This window comes from Myotis myotis, unplaced genomic scaffold (assembly GCF_014108235.1).
Source record: "Myotis myotis isolate mMyoMyo1 unplaced genomic scaffold, mMyoMyo1.p scaffold_m19_p_2, whole genome shotgun sequence".
In the NCBI taxonomy this organism is placed as follows: domain Eukaryota; kingdom Metazoa; phylum Chordata; class Mammalia; order Chiroptera; family Vespertilionidae; genus Myotis; species Myotis myotis.
The window spans coordinates 135,762,310-135,781,750 of NW_023416324.1; the positions used below are offsets into that span (position 1 = coordinate 135,762,310).

General features: G+C 41.1%; 1 protein-coding gene across 6 annotated transcripts in view; it reads left to right on the plus strand.

The window, feature by feature from the left end:
* CRYBG3 (crystallin beta-gamma domain containing 3) overlaps positions 1-19,441 on the plus strand; it is a 131,278-nt gene that overhangs the window by 34,578 nt on the left and 77,259 nt on the right. For 5 of the 6 annotated variants that reach the window (XM_036352724.1, XM_036352725.1, XM_036352726.1 and 2 more), the window contains 3 exons: positions 4,323-4,753; positions 11,067-17,070; positions 19,078-19,122. In XM_036352724.1, coding sequence (XP_036208617.1) covers positions 4,323-4,753; positions 11,067-17,070; positions 19,078-19,122 — 6,480 coding nt within the window. Of the gene's footprint in view, positions 1-4,322; positions 4,754-11,066; positions 17,071-19,077; positions 19,123-19,441 lie in introns of those variants that run through there. The other variant, XM_036352729.1, reaches the window with a different exon arrangement.

Sequence of the window (19,441 nt, forward strand, 5' to 3'; positions counted from 1 at the left end):
TACTAGAGGAAGACACAGGTATTAAATAATATGTATGTGTATTTGATACTGGCAAGAAAAAATAAGAAAAATAAAGCAGAGAACAGAGATGGGCAATTTCAGAGCCGAGGGTTTATTCTTTTAAACAGGGTGGCTGGAGAAACCTGCAATGAGGAGATAAGTAAAGGTCTGAAGGAGGTGAGGAGGAGTGAGAAACATTGGTATCTGGGGGAAGAACATTCTGAACAGAGAGAAGAGTAAATGCCCAATCGGGAGTGTGCCTGACATTTTTAAAGACCAGTTACCAGGAGAGTGAGGACTTTGTTGACCTCACGGTGGCATTTGGCATGTACTCCTCTTTGCTTTTGGAAATAATCTTTGTCTTATGCCTTTGGAGACCAGTATTCTGGAGGGGATGACCTGGCCCACTTTTGGCCTCCTCCGTCTCTCTCACTGATTTCTTCTCTTCTTTGTGCCCGCCTTTAATCTTGTTTCCCTACAGTTCTTTGGTTGGTCCCCCTTTACCCTACTGTATTACCAATTGCATTCTTAAACTGTGTTCTGACTGCTTACTAGATAGCTCAACTTGCACATCACCAGGGGACCAAAAATTCAACATTTCACATCTAAATAGTTTGTAAACAACCCCCCCCACACACACACACACACAAAGGCACCTCCCCTCATATTCCTCTTATTCATTTTTGGCTTAACTACTCAAATAGTTGCTCAGTTTAGAAAACTTAATCATCTGTGACTGTTATCCCTCAGCCGTCACTTTTAATTGGTCATCTTATCAGCCTCAGTCTCTATCCTCTGTGCCCCAATCTTCTCCAGCCATAATAAACAAACCTCACACTTCTGTACCTTTGTACCGTACATGCTATACTTTGTGTCTAGAATGCTCTTTTGGCCTTCAGGAGCAAGCTCAGGTGCTACGCTTTTATGCAGTGTGTTCTCCCCATCCCCAGCTCAGCTATTGTGTCTGCCATGTGTACATACCTCTCGTGAGTCCCACACCGAGATGTGATGAGGTGTATCTTACTAGACTGTAAACTCGTGAGCCGCAGCTATCTTATTAATCAGTGTACCTAATGTTTTCCTGTATTTCCTTGCCTTGGGCACAAGCCAAAGAGAACAGATGAATTTGGACCTAAGGGCACTACTTTACAATATATGGAATATGAAGGAAAAAAATTTTAATTCCTAAGATACATATGCCTTCATCGGTAGCCTTTCTATTTTATTTGTAGATTACCGACATCGTTGAGAACAATTGGAACCGATGTTTCACTGGTGTTTGCTTGAACGCCAAGTGCTTGTATTCCACTCACTCTTTGGAACAATGGCAGGCAGCCCTGCTGGCAGGCGACGCTGGCCCTGGCTGTAGCAGGCTGAACTTCATTGTTGTCTAAGCCGAGGGCAGCGAGCAGCTGTTTCAGATCAGACTTAAAATTTTTAATTACATAAATAATGCATTGTGTTTACTTGGAACAACAGTACTCTTTTCTGCTAGTTTTTGTTTCTAAATTTAGATACTTCTTTCTGGTTGAGGGGATTTTAGTTATTGTTAAAAATTTCTCATAAGATCATTAGGGGAAGACTAAGCAACTAAGACATTTTAAGGAACTGGAAAAAAGTTCTCTGTAGTAAACTTAAGATATAGGAATTCTGGAAAAGCAAAGAAGCTAAAAGTTTAGGGGAAAGAGAAACCAGTGATTTCTCTATCACAGTTTAGAAACTAGTCTGTTATACTGTGAAAGGAATTGCCAAGTGAAAATAATTTAGGCAGTGAAATAAATACTCTTTTTGACAGTAATTATTTGTCTTGAGGTTTATTGATAGTTAAAAAATGTACTCTCCTTGTTCTCTTAATTCTCCCTTTTTAAAACCATTGCCCCAATTTTATAAGACTTTGTGAATCTCTAAAGCTTTTTAAGAATATAGGGTTGGGCAAAAGTAGGTTTACAGTTGTGAGTACACAAACACAGTTTATTCTTGTACTATCATTTACTAATTGCTAGTAGCCCTGCACATGAATCCGTACGCCAGTAGCTCGCCACCGCCCTCCGGTAGCTCTCCGCCCACTGCCCCACTCTCCTGTAGCTCCCTCCACCCCCCCACCCCCACCCCCATAGCTTGCTGCCCTGCCCCCTCCTGTAGCTCTCTGCTGCCCACTTGTAGCTCGCTGCCCCACCCTCCTCCTGATCCGTGACCCAGTTGTTACGTGGTTGGTGGTTACACTTCACGTTGTAACGACCATTTGCATATTACTTCTTTATTATATAGGATTGTATTATTTCCCACATGAACAAACTGTAAGCCTGTCTTTGCCGTACCCTGTATTTATGATGTAATGAGTAGCTACCCAGGATGAGCAGTCATTCACACTAATTATAACAAAAAATCACGGTTCTATTCCTGTTATAGTGTTCATTCATTTGGCTCAGGGGGAAATATTATGGTTGGAATTAAAGGGAATAATGGACAAAAAATATGTATCTTACATACACATGAGCATTTTCCAATATCACCTAGCGCAGTGGTTGGCAAACTGTGGCTCACGAGCCACATGCGGCTCTTTGGCTCCTTGAGTGTGGCTCTTCCACAAAATACCGACTTCTGTGCATGGGCCATGAAGTTTCAGTCGTACTGTACGTGTGCGCCCGCATGTGGTATTTTGTGGAAGAGCCATACTCAAGGGGCCAAAGAGCCGCATGTGGCTTGCGAGCTGCAGTTTGCCGACCAGGGACCTAGCGTATCTTGCCCTGCCACACAGAGAGGCTGTTTATGCAGTTTATGTGAAGGGAGGGCACAGCTAGTTTATAGTGTGGGCTCCCATAATGACAGAAGGTTGGCTGGATGAGATAGAGAGCAGTGGGACCAAGTTCCAGTTGAAACTAGTAAAAGGTGAGACTTTTAGTGACCTCAGAAGGCTGGTGATATTCTATATGTAGAGACTCACACAGTATGTTAAGGTCCTTACACAGGGAAAAATGCTATGTATTTACTCAAAAATATCCTGACACCCAGGGTGGGAACAAACTTAAAATATTGTTTGCTCAAAATTAGTTTCCTGGTCTAATGGGTTCTATACATTTCTCAGCCTTTCATAGGCTAAGTTTTATTAGTGGTTAGTGGAATACTCCTTTAAACTATTTTCGAATTTGGATTAAAACAGGGAATGAGATGAGCAAATAACATTATGATTACGAGGCTGTTGCCTTCTTGAAGATCAACTCCTTACAATACTTTGTCATGTGAACCTGCAGTGCCCCAAGGTGGTTTTGCCTTTGGTGTCCTGATTTTTTCTGAGTCACACTTGAGCTTTCCTTTTATAAGCACCAGCGAGCATACCATCTGACAGATACTGTCGGGTGCACATTCCTTTTACAAGTAGGTGTGAGCATGTTTGGAAGGCAGGGTGACTTGGTATATTGGCCTAAAGCTAATGAAGCTTTGGGGAAGAGTGTGCTATGCCACGCCAGCCTGCCCTTTGATATAGCAGTTTAATCTTTCCTGACACAGAGTATGCATGAATGAGTTTGTTTTACTAGTACCTAGTTATGGGCAGGTAAAATGCACTTCTGAAAGTATTTAACTCTGCAGGAATCCCTGTGTTGTCCATGGTTTGCATTAATGTGCATATCAGAACTTTGTGTTGTACCATGAAGAGCTTTCCTCTGAATTGATGTACCATGTTGCTGTCTTTCCTCATCTTCTTAAGGAAAACCTTTACATAATGTGGAAGCTTGTGGGTTAACGCAATGCTGAAGTGATGAGGTCTATTTGGGTGTTATTTGTCTAATATACCGAGTGTTTGAAAGTAGTGTCCATTAGCTTTGTAATAAGAATGGCTATATTTAAATACACATAAATTTTGCCAAAATCTGTTCCTTTACTTATCTCCCCATACTTAATCCCTCACTCTTCTCTTTTTGTACCCTGACCTCCAGTCGTATTAAACACAGAGGAGGGGAGGAAGAGGAGAGGGAAGAAGACGCACAAGCATCACAAAGTCACTTTGTCGGTCTCCTACAGGGGTCACCTCCTCCAGGAAGCATCCCTGAGTTACCTTCTCTGCCCTCACTGCCACCAGATCTGGGCTGGGTTTCCCAGGTGTGCTGTACCTCTCTCTTCATGACATTGACTATGTAGCTTTGTTAGAGTTGAGCTGACTGTGCTCTTCAGCAGATTGTAAACTTCCCAAGGAAACAGAAATCACCAGTCTTATTCATAAACACGTCCCTGGGTCTAACGCAGAATGTATCCTGTACTAGGTTATCAGTCAGCCTGAGTTACTTTTTAGTGATGATGCTTGTTATTCTGTTTTGTTTTCAAAGATTCCCCAAAGTGAGCACAGAAGGAACCATGCTGAGAAGCTAATCGCTCTTCCAGTGCCAGGAGATTCCAAAAAGCCCAACGACCTTCCCAGTCCTACGTCAGATGGCAAAACAGGAGAAAGTGATCGACAGCCAAAAGAAAGCTTTTTTCAGTTTCTTGGCAACTTATTCAATATCTCTGGAAAAGCATCTCTTGCTGAGGCCAAGCAGTCCTCTCTGAAAGATGACCATGACAGAACTGAGAAGGACTTCCGAAGTCCCAGGGAGCATCAGGGGGAAGAGGTCAGGGAGGAGAGGGAGATGTGCAGGGGCTCCCCGGGAACCCCGGCCCTGCTGGCAGGAGAGCAGGAGTCCAGCTCGGCTGCACCCTCAGATGCCTTTTCTTTGGATACCACACAAGACAGCGAACAGGAAACCAGTGACTTCATAAAGTAAGTTTAAGTTTTACTTGAGCCAAAATCTGAGCTTTTGGATCTAGCTTTTGATCCTTAGCTCTACTTTCAATTAAAGAGATTGGAAAAAGTATCCTATAATGTTCCTGGTAGTAGGTAAAAAAAAGTTCTGTGATTCTGTGTACCATACATGTAATCTAGGGCCTTTTGAGCTATTTTAGGGGGTGATACTAATACCTTTTAGGTAGGTGCTAACTTTGTTATCATACAAGGTTTACTTCTAATGTAAGATTTCTTGAATATGAGTGTTTTCTGTTGTCTGAATTTTTCCTGTATTAGAACAGGCAGTGTGTTCAGTGTCTTTGGGGAACAAATATGGTCCTAAGGTTTGTATTCATATTCTGTCAGTATCTTTTCTTTGTGGAGTATAATTTGAGAGGTTCAGAGAAGAAATTGAATGGGCTCTATCCCTAAAACTAGCCTTATGAACCTTTTCCACAACTCCAAGAAACTGAAATCTTGCACAGATTCAAGGAGCATTTCACCACCCCTATGTTCTTTGCTTGATTAACGAAGTCACTAATTTGTTTTTCCTGGTACAGATGAGCTAGAAGGAATATTTTCTTTATTTTTTAATTACAGTTGATATCCAATATTATATTAGTTTCAGATATACAGCATGGTGGTTAGACATCTATATCATTTCCTAGAGGCCTGATGCACGAAATTTGTGCACAAGTCGACTTTCCTTCCCTGGCTGCCAGTACCGGCTTCCCTCCGGCACCTGGAACTCAGGCTTCCCTTCGGCCACCAGCAGGCACTGGGACCCGGGCTTCCCTCGCAGCCCCGGCTTCATTCGGAAGGTTGTCCACAAGGATGTCCGGTCTAATTAGCATATTACGCTTTTATTATAGATGAAGTGATACCCCCCAATAAGTCTAGTACCCACCTGACACCATACGTAATTATTACAATAATACTGACTATATTCCCTATGCTGTACTTTACATCCCTGTAACTATTTTATAACTACCAATTTGTACTTCTTAATTCCTTTATCCTTCCCTTCCCCCCCAAACCCCCACCCATCTGGCAATCATCAGCTTATTCTGTATCTGTGAGTGTTTCTGTTTTCTTTATTTTGTTTTTTGGATTCCACATATAAGTGAGATCATATGGTATTTGTCTTTCTCTGATTTACTTCACTTAGCATAATACCCTGTAGGTCTATTCATGTTGCTGCAAATGGTAAGATTTCATTTTTTTTTTTTAATGGAAGAGTAGTATTCCATTATATATGCCTGGCCAGTGTGGCTCAGTTGGTTGGGGTATTGTTCTGTAAACCAAAAGGTGGAGGGTTCAATCCCCTATCAGGGCACTTACCCAGATTATGTATTTGATCCCCTGTCAGGGTGCGTTCGGGAGGCAACCAATCGATGTTTTTCTTTCTCTCCCTCTCCCTTCCTCTCTCTAAAGAAAATTTTTTTTTAAAAATTCCATTGTACATATGTACCACTTCTTTATCCAGTTGTCTATCAGTGGTCACTTAGGTTGCTTCCATATCTTGGCTATTGTAAATAATGATGCCATGAACATAGGGATGCATATATCTTTTCACATTAGTGTTTTGGATTTCTTTGGATAAGTACTCAGAAGTGGGATAGCTAGGTCATATGGTAGTTCTAGTTTTAATTTTTTTAGGAACTTCCATATTGCTTTCTATAGTAGCTGCTTCCATTTGCAATAGAAGGAATAATTTCTACCCCCAAAAATGTTTATAACAATGTTGAGTCCATTAGATATTTTGTGTAACAAAAATATTCATTCAAAACTAATAAGGAGCCCTAGCCAGTTTCGCTCAGTGGATAGAGCATCAGCCTGCAGACTGAAGGGTTGCCGGTTTGATTCTGGTCAAGGGCTGCCCGGGTTGCAGGCTCAGTCCCCAGTAGGGGGCGTGCAGGGGACAGCTGATCAATGATTCTCTCTCATCATGGATGTTTCTATCCCTTTTTCTCTCTCCCTTCCCTTCTGAAATCAATAAAATTACATATATATATATATATGTGTGTGTGTATATATGCATACAGTGGGGCCTTGACTTACGAGTTTAATTCGTTCCGAGACCAAGCTCGTTAAGGAGCTCGTTAACTCAAATTACTCTGTCAACTCAATGCAAAAAATCAGCCGAGAGACAGCTGGTATCTCAAAAAACTCGTTAATCGGAAAAGTCAAGGCCCCACTGTGTGTGTGTGTGTGTGTGTGTGTGTGTGTGTGTGTGTGTGCGCGTGTGTGTGTGTGTATATATATATATATATTTTTTTTTTTTAACTAATAAAAAGACCTGGCCAGTTTGGCTTAGTGGCTAGAGCATCAGCCTGTGGACTGAAGGGACTCCAGTTCAATTTTGGTCAAGGTCACGTTCCTCAGTTGCAGGCTCCATCACTGGCCCCAGTCAGAGCATGTGTGGGAGGCAACCAATCAATGTGTCTCTGACATCAGTGTTTCTCCCCCCGCCACCCACCTCCTTTCACTCTCTCTAAAAATCAATGGGCCGAACCGGTTTGGCTCAGGGGATAGAGCATCGGCCTGCGGACTGAAGGGTCCCAGTCGATTCCGGTCAAGGGCATGTACCTTGGTTGCGGGCACATCCCCAGTGGGGGGCATGTAGGAGGCAGCTGATCGATCTCTCTCATTGCTGTTTCTAACTCTCTATACCTCTCCCTTCTTCTCTGTAAAAAATCAATAAAATATATTTTTAAAAAAATAAAATTAAAAAAAAAATCAATGGGAAAATGTCCTCGGGTGAGGATTAACAACCAAAAAAAAAACCCTAATAAGGATCTGTTTTATTTTATTTTTTAATATATTTTTATTGATTTCAGAGAGGAAGATAGAGGGAGAGAGAGATAGATCTGTTTTATTTACTTTAATTTAACCTCTACCTGAGAATTATTTTTATTATTTGAGGAGCTCATCAGTAATACTATATAGGTGATAACTTAGGACTGTTTAGTTCTTTGTAGTCTCATTTTTATGTTAAAATCAATAAAAATGGAGTAACATACTAAAAACATACAAAACTAAAAGTAGCTAAATGTGAATTTTATCTTGGGGAGAAGCAATGTTCTAAGCATGATAGCAATGGAAAGCAGGAAATGAAAGATCAGTAAAGTGGATTACTTACAATTTTCAAACTCGCTTATGTCAAGCAATATCATAACCAATGATACATTAAATTGGCAAACAAGAAAATTATATATGAAAAATGTCAGACCATGCTATAACTGATAAGAATTTTAGACACTAACTTACAAATAGAATAAATGGGCAAACAATATAAACAAATCATTCAAATAAAAGAAATACAAACTGCTAATAAATAAGTGGAGAAAACGTATCCTCACTAGCAATCAAAGAAATGCAAACTAAAATAACTTTTCTCCTACTAAATTGATAGCAGTGATAATAAATGATGGTACTCTGTGTGTCATGTTGATAATGTCTAATGCAGTTGTGTACTGTTAGGAGTGAGGACACATTTTAGGGCAACGTGTATCAAGAACCTTAAAAAGCATGTAGATTATCTCCAGTAATAAATGTGTTTACTGAAACATTATTTATAAGAATGTATAATTAGAAACAAATGTCCAATAGCAACAACAACAACAAAAGTTGAATTGGGTCGGTTGTTCATAAAGAATTGTCTGAAGCAGAGCTATTGAGGATGTGGCCCCAGATCAGCAGCAGCAGCACCTGGGAAGCATTAGAAATGCAGATTATCAGACCCAGACCCACTGACTCAGCATATCTGGGAGTGAGACCCGGCAGTGGGCTACCTCTCCAGGTGATTTTGGTTCCAAAGTAATTTAAAAGGTGGGGATTTTGAGCCTGTTCTATGGGAATTGGGTAGAATGGAAACTTTGTGCTTTTTCTTCTTTGGTTTTGATTAATAGGTCATTAAACAAACCAGCAAAAAATTAATTTCCATGGCTGGAAGTCTTTTTTAAAGAACAGTTTATTAGACCATTGCTAGCAAAAAATAGAATACCTGTCTTGGGGCATGGAGCCTAAAGCACCAGCAGCATGGCTAGGTAGGAAGGACACGTCCATCATCTCCGATGGATATGTCCTTGTAAGCACTTTTATACATCAAACACAGGGAAGGGGGAAGAAAGAGCACGCCATCTGAAAGAATGTACATTAGCTGTAGGAAAGGGTAGGAGGAGGTGCCGCGGGCAGCTCTGGGATGGGCGCAGCCCACTCCTGTGGCTTGGTGGTGGGCATCAGTCTGGCAAGCCCCCGTTTAGGTAAGAAGTGGGGATCGATGGTGCCTGACTAAAATTATCTGTGGAAATAGCCACCTGGAATTTAATCCGAAGTTCCATCAGATGTACAGAAATAGCAGTCTTTTGTCAGAACTGGTCCACAGCTATTAACAGGCTAACTCTTCTCTCTTTCACTCTCTGGGCTCTCTAATTGTAATTTGGAACATTTCAGAATTTTCGTCTTGACAGTCAGGTTTACTTTGGTACTGAACAGTAGAAAATGGAAGAGGATACTGTGCCTCTTAATTCTTGTTGGTAAAGCCTTCCTTGTTAATAGATTACTTGTTTAAGGCAATTCACCAGAACCACCTCAGCAAAGAAAGGCGATTCTTGTTGTTATTGTTTTGTTTTGTTGATTTATTTTTGTCTTTATTTTTTAGAAAGAGAGAGGAAGGAAAAGCGATAGAGAGATAGGAACATCAATTGTCGGTTTTCTTCATGCCCCCTACTGGGGATCACCCACAACCCAGGCCTGTGCCCTGACCAGAAATCAAACCGGTGACCTTTTGGTTCATGGGTCTATGCTCAGCCACTAAACCACACTGGCCTGGCTGTTGTTGCTTTGTTTTAATCTATATTTCTTTTTTTAAATAAGGAAACAAGGCTCAGAAAAATATGTAACATCCCCCAAATCATACAGTTAATAACAATTAATAATAGAAATTAATAACAATAGGAACAGCTGGTGGAGACTGTAAGAAGTTTCCAAGTCCTCAAGGGCAAACACTGGCTACGGGACCTAAGATCACTGGGGTGTACCAAAAAAATCCACCATTCGCCACAGCTATTGCAGCGTTGGGACCTTTCCTTTTTACAGAGCTAAGAAAAGTGATTCTTCAGAGGAAAGGAAAAGACCACTAGACATCCAGTTTGACTGCGATAACAAACTTCTTCCAGCCCAGCCTTAGAAATCAGATTTTGAATTATAGTTTTAGTAACTCCCTGTTGACAATTTTTAATTTGTTTAGGAATTATAAAAGTTGAATACCATTTTGGTTAATAGTTTATTTTGACAGTATGAGTAAGGACTGCTTATAAGCAATTTTAGATATTATGTAAATAATATATCTGGAGAAGGTATTTTCTAATCATTTGAGTATCTGCATTTTAAGTATTAAAGTTGTCTCTTTGGTTCTGTGATATGAATTTATTGCAAGCAAGGATATATTTAATTTTTATTGAAATGAGAGTATTTCAGATATAAAATATTATTTAACATTAAGAGCCTATGCTTTTGAAATTCCTATGAGACTTCAGTTTTGCATACATAAAATTTTTAATTTATTTTAAGAAAGAATAATTAACTGAAGGTTTTACATTGTCTTTCTCATATAAAAATGCCCCTAATATTTTTATAGTTTTTTTAATAATCAGGTGTATTAAAAAGGGTTAATAATTTAATTTAGACAAGTTAATAAAATAGCCTGTGCTGCATAATGCTATTACTATCGTATAAACATATTTTTTATCACTGTGAATCACAATTAATACAGAATTTAAACAAGGTATTACCTATATTTTAAAGTATATTTGAAAGAAATCCTCATCAACAGGCATTGTAAATGATTTTATCTTTATGTAATTAAAAATAATAAACAGCTTTGTAATTGTATGTATAGTTGACTGTGCAAATTTCCTTTTTAATATCCATATGGCCTTTAAATATACCTGTTGAGTAACAATTTTTAGATTCTTCTCTATACACTAACTCATGCTTCCAATGTCATTTATATAGGAAGCTGCTTCTTTGTTGGGTTGAAATGCTTTAAAAAGTTCTTTAATTCTTATACTTTCAAAAGATTTATATCCACAATGAGAATTTCTATTGTCAAAGCTTTGCTGTAATTTGAAAAAACAAACTGCTGGTTTTATAGCTTTTCTCTACATAGAAAGGTGAAAAGCCTTCCCTATTATGAGATACACTTCACCAGAGTTTCTGGGATTACTCTTAAGGTGTTCTAATCATATTTTCTGATACTCTCATGCTGTTTGTGCTTTGTTTTTTGTTTTGTTTTGTTTATTCACAGACAAGCAGATGGTAAACCAGAGAGGCCTTCAGTAACATATGCAACGTATCGAGGCCCCAGACAAATTAGGAAATTTTTGAAGCAACAGACTGTGTTAGAAACTGTGAATCCCTTGGACAGAGAAAATGAAAGTTCTGACTCTAGTACGAGCACACATACTGGCCCTGGAAATGAGATTGAGGCTGGGATGCGGTCATCTTTGTCGTCATCTAGCACAGACATAGCTATGAAAGGACATATGCATGGAGACCTATTAGAAGACTCTGATTGTAGCAGAATAAGTCTCAACACAGAAAGCCATCTGACAAACAACCCAGATGTGCTGAAGATTGCTTCTTCTAAGGAAGTTTTAAATAAAAATGGCCCTGGGGGACCTGAGGGAAGTAGGCCATCCCCTTCTTCTGTGACTAACTCCAGCTTTGCTGTTGGAGAATCTGACTCACAGCAGCATTTAAGTCATGTGCTAGTTTCTCAGACTGACGGAAATCTAGTGTGTTCCGCATTGTTGACAGGAAGTTGCAGCGGCACAGCCCCTGGCCGTCCAGGCTTTCAGAGGATAACTCCTCCCGAGACTGCAACAGAAGAAAGCAGCTCCATCGGGAGTGATGGGAGCCTGGTGCAAAGGGAAGAGCGTGTCGAGCCTGAGCACCCTGCTGTTGCTGACTTGTCTTGTAGTAAATCTGATGGAAGTGACAGTACCCAACAGGAAAGTACAGATTTTCCGTGTCCAGATAAATCCATCAGGCATGAAGACCTGCCGTCTCCAGAGAGTGAGTGTTCTGACACGCCAACTGTAGGTAACTCATCACAACAGGCTGCCAGTCACACCGCTGCTCTTCCGAGACATGCTGTGACAGGCACTGAACTTGTAAATGAAGGAAACAGGTTGTCTGCCCGAGATGCACAGAAAAATCCAGCTGTTACAGAAATCAGGCAAGAAACAGAAACTGTCTCAGTTGGTGAACCCACAGCTTCAAGTCACGCAAACAATGCAGAAGATGGAATTGAGCCATTACCCAAAGATACTGACCAGTTGTCTATAGCAGAACCCAAAAGCCTTGATTTTGGGCCACATGGCAAAATGCCTCATGCTCTTAGAATCAATCAAAAGGACCCTGCTGCTGTAAAATGTATCAGTGAGTCACCAGGTGTAGCCTGCCTAGAAAACAAAATAACCCCTGAACTGTCCTTCAAAAGCCATAGAAATCACATTTCAGACTCTCTTCCCGACTCTGAGAGTCCTCAACAAACTCAAGTATCACTTGATACCAGAACCTCTCTTCCCCTTGACTGTGAAAAATCAAATTCCAGTGCTTCATCTCCCCCCATTGTTCCTGGAATTAGTACGCTGAGCAGGTTGGATGTGCCTGTTTTAAAGAATGAGGGGTCTTCTGTGCTCATTGAAACAGGGGATGTCAACATTGTTGGTGTTTCCAATGAGCCTGGTGAGTGTCGAGAAGAAAATGTGGCGAATCACATTGACGCTGCAGATGGGAAGAGTCCTCTAGCTTGCCTTCACCCTGAGCACACGTCTGTGATTCTTGAATCCAAGGATGTTCTTCCTAATAGTGAAAAATGCCAGGTTCCACTAGACCCTGAAACCAGTGACACCCACCTGACGGGGGTGGACTCGAGATTGGAGGATGAAAGCCTCTTTGAGCATCACAGTTCCATTTCCTCTCAGGACCCTCATAAAGCAGAGTTAATGCGTTCAAACAGCGGAGCAAGGAAAAGCACTATGGAGAAGTCTGGTTCTCTTTCCTTGGACACCAAAACTAGTAACGTTGCTAAAGTTTTCTCAAAAGCTGAAGTCAATGGTCAGAATAGTGTTCCTGTGGAGTCACATTCTGGGAGAGGAAAAACTATAGCCCTCTCCGAGATACCTGTTTCCCACACAGACCCTGGAGACATTTCTCAGGGTAAAATTTCTTCTCCATTTGAAATTACAGATGTGCCAGCAAAGCCTATCTTATCAGAGTTAACCTCTCCAGAGGCTGAACAGGACAAAAGTTGTCAATTGGTGGATCATAATGAGCTTAAAGAAAAATATTCAGATGCTGGACTTAAAGAGAATTGCCAAGCGGCGGTTTCTCCTTCTGTCTCCAGATATCAAGGTGTAAAGGAAACAGAGATAGAAGTGTTGGCTTATGCTTCTGCTTCTCTCAGAAGTAATACACCTGGGATTTTACCTCCCATTCATGATGAAAAAGCCAACACTTATGTGAGTTATGAACCTTCAGATATTTGTGGGACTCAAAAGATTTCAGGTTTCTCAGAAACAGCAGAACTCAGCCTAACTAATACTTGCCCCAAATGCCAAGAAACTGACAGCACAAAAGTAAATTCACCTTTTCTAGGTTCTGACATCACTTTGGAAAAAAACACTTTTGCACCTGAAGATGCAAGCGTTCTCAGTGTTCCTTCTGTGCTCAGATCTGAAAAGGAAGCCTCGTCTCAGGGAAAGAAAGGTGGGGTTGACAGCATGCCTTCCTCTAGTAAGGCCGAAGGAGTCAGCATGGTCACGAGTTCACATAATCCCCTGGATACTTTTGGTTCTGCAGAAGTTGCTATAGATACCACACATGAAGGTGCCTTAACTAACCGGCTGTACCCTGATAGCTCTTATTTGGAATTGGAAGCATCTGTACCAACAGGGGCTGAAGTGACCTCCTTTCAGGGACATTTGGGTAATCGTACTGGGACGGTATCTCTGGATTTCCCAACTGCTGCCCCGTTTGACAGGCCCATGGAAGCAGAGGTGGGAGCAGTTGCTGGGGCCCCGGCGTCAGTTAACAGCTCCCGCCAGCAGTGTTCTGAAGCCTCTGCTGAGCATCAGCTCGGGGCCCTCAGAAGCGGTTTGCTGAAAAAGGCTGACACGTTGATCGGCGAGGTCTTTGATTCTGTTAGGGAAGACCTGAAATCCAAGCACACAGTTGATACCTGCCAGGAGCATCTGGCCAAAGACGGCATCATGGACCCTGGCGCCCTGCCAGAAGGCACACCTGAGGAGAACCCAGCGAAGGCGCCACTGCCGGGGAGCCAACTGACAGAGCATTTGGAAGAGCAGGACTTGGGAAACATGGCAGGAGTCCAAGGGGAAGAAAGGGCCTGTGTTTCGCCTGCACCTGGTGAGGAGAGTCTCCTTTTTGATTCTGATAGAATGAATGTATCTTGTTTGTTAGAAGATCAAGCTAGGGAATTAGTCAGTGAGATTATTAATTCAGTCCGAGAACATATAACAAAGGATGCTTTTGAAGATACTGAGACTACCTGGGATTCTGAACTTCAGGCTAATACTCCAAAAATGCTGAACAGTGATAGTGTTAAGCCTCCTGTAAGGGAGTTGGTGGTATCAAAACAGGTAGTAAATCAAAGCACATGTGAAATTAGTGAACATAAAGTATTCGGTAGATTCTTCTCTGTAAGTAACACAGAGTCAATTAAAGGAAACGGAGCTGGACAGTCTGATGGTATAAACTTGCAGGAATCAGATACTGTTTTACTAGCTGAAGACTTGCCCCGTAAAGGGTCAGATGATAGGGTAGAAACACATGTACTTCTCAAAGAGGGCTCTAAAGAGAAAATGGAAATAGAATGTGTGAATAATCAAAAAACTGGGACAGAGGATACTGGAACTCTTGTATTAAATGTCCAATGGCCTCCGTGCACAAATGATGACACCCGTTTACCTGGGACATCCAGAAGCAGCTTGTCTGATAGTCTTGTGTGTATGCCTGAAAAGGGCTTGCCAGCACACAGTAATAAGAGCATACCCCTTGCAATGTCAGAAGTAGGGCAAGTGCACAAAAAGGATGCTGAAGGAAATATAGGAAACACTGAGCTTATCCCTTCCATGTTAGAAATAGGAAAAACAAACCAAAAGAATGCTGAATATAGTGTTATGAAAAATGAGGCAGTCCCCCTTATGTCAGAAATGGAAGGAACACATAAAAGGGATGATGAATTGAATGAGACAAAAACTGAGCCCATGGCTGACAGTTTTAAAATGCAAGAAGTACATCAAATGGATGCTGAGGGGTATCATGAAAAAACTGAGGGAATACCTGCCCTTTTAGGAATGGAAAATGCATGTAAGATGGGGGATACTGAAAGGGATATTGGCAAAACTGACGTGATGCCTGTTATGTCAGAAGTAAAAAATATCTGTCAAAAAGATACCGAGGGAATTACTGGAAAGACTGAAGTGATGTCTGTTAAACTGGGAATGGAAAATATTTGCCAAAAGCATGCTGAAGGTGATGTTGGCAAGACCGGGGTGACATCAGTTGTGTCAGAAATAGAAAATATCTACCAAAAAGATGATGAGGGGTTTACTGAAAAGTCTGAAGTGATGCCTCCTGCATCAGAAATAGAAGATATTTACCAAAAGGATGCTGAGGGAGATATGGACAAAACTGAGGTGATGCCCATTGTGTTTGAAGTGGTAAACATCTACCATGAAGATTCCGAGGGGGTTGCCGAGAAGACTGAAAGGCCTGTGTTGGGAATGGAAAACAGTTACCAAATGGATGCTGAAGGAGTTACTAGGAAAACTGAAAAGGTGCCTTTTGCATTGGAAGTGAAAAAAATACCCAAAAAGGCAGCCCCTGCCTCTCCAGAAATGGGAAAAGCATGCAAGAGGGATGCTAAAGAGACAGTTAGAACGATTGTGTCCATGCCCTCTATGATAGAGATGGAGAGAACAGCCCCAGAAGATTCTGATGGGCCTGTCAGGAAACACCAAGTGTTACCTGCAGTGGTAGATGTAGGAAAAACATATGGGACAGGTCTGGAATTGCCCGTTACACAAGCAGAGGCCATGCCTCCCATATCTGAACCTGAAAAAGTACCCCAAGATTATGCTGAAGAGAGTATTGGAGAAATGGAGGAAGAGCCCACTGAAGTAAAGGAAGGCTTGATAGCACGTGATAACCGACTTGCTTCCTATTTCAGGGGATATGAACCGCCTACGTTAAGTAAGGATTTTGAAGGCTACCCTGCCTTAGCAATGCCAGATTTTCAACCTGTGGATACTATAGAAAGGCTAGACAGAAGAACAGCTGTTACTGCAGTAGATGACAAAACAAGAAATCTAGGAGATGGTTGCGATAAAAGAGAAGACTCTAACTTAGCCTTCATTTCTCAGGCTGAACAGGAAAACCCTTCCTTCACTATATTGTATGAAGAACCCCTTCAAGGTGAAGACAAGTGTGCTCCTGCTGAAGTGAGGAGAACCTGTCCCTCGTTTCCTGATGCACCCCCTGGCAGCATACCTGTTGTCACATGTGAAAGGTCTGAGAGTAGAACTGACCTGGTCCATCATTTTGAAAGAGGTACTAAATTAGGTGAGAACTTTGATAGTGATAGCTCAGAAATGTTCTTATCAGTGGAAGCCAAAAGGTACAAAATTTATCCCTTAGCTTTGTCTCCCATCTATGAGGATGACAGCTCTCAGGAGGACATTCTATCCAACGAGGTCTCACCTGGTCATCATGGCTCCACAAAATCTAGGGATAATGCCAACCAGCCCTCTTCTGTCTTGTCGCTTCTCCAGTCGGTGTCAGAGCGCTTAAAGATGAATTTTGATGAAGAGGAGAGGCAGGAGTTAGGGGAAGAGGAAGAAGAGTCATTGCATAAGGGAAGTCTCAGAGCTAGCAGGAGGGAATCTGTTGCCTTCAAGTGGTCAGATCCTTCCATCACGTTTGACTCTGATGATGACCAGGAAAGGACTGGAATTTCTAAGAATTCATCTGTGAAGGCAAAGGAACCTACAACCCCTAATCTGCAAATTGGGCTGTGGCCAGAAAAGGCCCCATTTCTACAAAAGTCTGACCTTACTTCTAAACTACATTCTTCTGTAAAGAGTGCTTATCATCAGTATTTGCAGACTTCCAAAACCCACTCCTCAGAAAAAGGAGCCCGATTTGGTGGGACTTTGCAGGAACCGGCTTCAAAATATTTCCGTGCTCAAGACAACTCAGGCAGATTAAGCCCATTCATAGAGGTAAGTCATTTTGATTATTAACTAGTGCTTAAGTGAAGTAGTGCTTGGGTCATTAAACGACCTAGAAATTTAAGAAAAATCAATGTTTTGATGTGTAAAGATTGTTTTTAAAATTATCAGAGGTTAATTTATTCTTTGGTTGAACTGTAGCATAAGTTATGTATTTTTAGCTAAGTTGTTACATTGAGAAAAAGAATTTAGCTCAAAATTTAAAGGCAGAGAAGCAAGTTATTTTCCAGTTCTTTGCTATATTTAGTTTTGTTTTTAATTTTTAATTGATTTTTAGAGAGAGAGGAAGTGAGGGAGAGAGAAACATCTATGTGAAAGTGGAACATTGATAGGCTGCCTCCTACATGCCCCCTATGGGGGATCAAACCCACAATCCGGGCATGTGCCCCAACCAGCAAGGGCAGTTGTTGTTTTTTTAAATCCTCACTGAGGATATGTGTGGTTTTATTTAATTATTGATTTTTTTAGAGAGAGAGAAAGGGGGAGGGAAAAGGAGAGGGGAGAGAGAAGAGAAGCATCGGTGTGAGAGAGGAACATCGATAGGCTACCTCCAACATGCACCACGACCAGGGACTGAACCCACAACCAAAGTATGTGTCCTGACTAGGAATCAAACACATGACCCTTTGGTGCATGGGACGACCTTCTAACCAACTGAGCCACACCAATCAGTACTATCATTGGTTTTTAAACTAAATTAAGTTACAAGATTCTGAATTTCTCTGACTATATGTGAGAAAAATTGATACTTTTGCCCAGCCAGTGTGGCTCAGTGATTAAGCCACAGGAGGTCATAGTTCCATTCCCAGTCAGGTTTGGGCTCCATTTCCAGTGTGCGGTGTGTAAGAGGCAGCCGATCAATGATTCTCGCTCATCATTGATGTTTCTATCTCTCTCCCCCACTCCCTTCCTCTCTGAAATCAATATTTTTATTGAAAATATATATTTTTAAAAATTGATACTTTTTGTTGAGCTTATGTATCTCATGAAAATATTTCATAGTAGTTGGAAATATTTTAAATACTTAAAAATATTTTAACTGTTTGCTTAACAGCCTCCCTTACTTTAGTTGCTCATGTTGTTGTTCATTCAAAGCAGGGCAATGAACAGCCTAATTCCAAGAAAAAGAGCTGATAACATTATAGTTGGAAAATTTTTTGAAATTCAGTTACACTTTTCTTTGACTTAGAAATGTTTAAATGGCTAATGTAGAATATTCATTGAACATGGGACTTTCCTTTCTGGCATTCTCAAGACTATGAAACTTTTTCTAGGGGTCCAAAGCCTGTACCTTTACATGGAATAGCCTTAGGAGCAAATAGTAATACTTGAATACCAACCAACAGCTTGCAAGGCAAAGTCATTTTTAAAAAATGATTTAAATAAGTGTTTTTTTAATGCCTCCCTGTTGTCTACCAAATCAAGTGGAACCTCCTCACTCTGTATTACAAGGCCCCCAAATTCTATTTGTGCAGCCTTGCCTCCTTATGCTCTGGCTCACACGCTGTGTTTCCTACCAACTTATTTCTTCTCGGGTTCTCTTCCTGGACTTTTTTTCTACAGCCATATTTTTTCACTTATTGAAATTCTGTTTTTCAAGGTCTTCTCCATCCCACTTCCTCAGACAAGCCTCTTTCAAATCTTCTCCTTCACCCCCCTCCATGCTGGTGCCATTTGCCTTAACTTTCATAACCTGGCATTTTCTTTCACAACCTGGTATTTTACCTGTGGGTTTAACTTAGTCCCCCACCCCTTAGAAGTGTCATGAGAGTGCAATCAACTATTTCTCCCTTCCAAGCCATAAGCTTCCTGAGGGCAGAGACAACACATTTTCCTCTATTTTTACCTTTACTTCTTTGTAACACCTAGAGGTACACCTTGCACATTATGTCACCAAGTAAATGTGGGAAATTTGATTTGTGATGGCTGAGAAAGTGAACAATGTATCTTTCCACTGATGTTTCTTAAGGCTTACTTCTTCCACGTTTATTATTTCAGAATGTTGACATACAATCTCTGAGGTGTAACCCAAGACCTGGAAAGGTAAGCATAAGTTTTTTCTTTCTTTTTATTTTTTTATTTTGTATTGATTTTAGAGAGGAAGAGAGTGGGAGGGAGAGAGAGAAACATCGGTCATGAGAGAGAATCATTGATCAGCTGTTTCCTGCACGCCCCACACTGGGGATCAAGCCGGCAACCCGGGCTTATGCCTTGACCAGTTCATAGGTCAATGCTCAACCACTGAGCCATGCCAGCTGGGCAGCATAAGATTCTTACATAGACTAATATATAATATGAAAAATATAGTTACTATTAGGCTTAAAGGAGTTTTAAGTAAAGACTTTGAGCTGAGTTAGAAAAG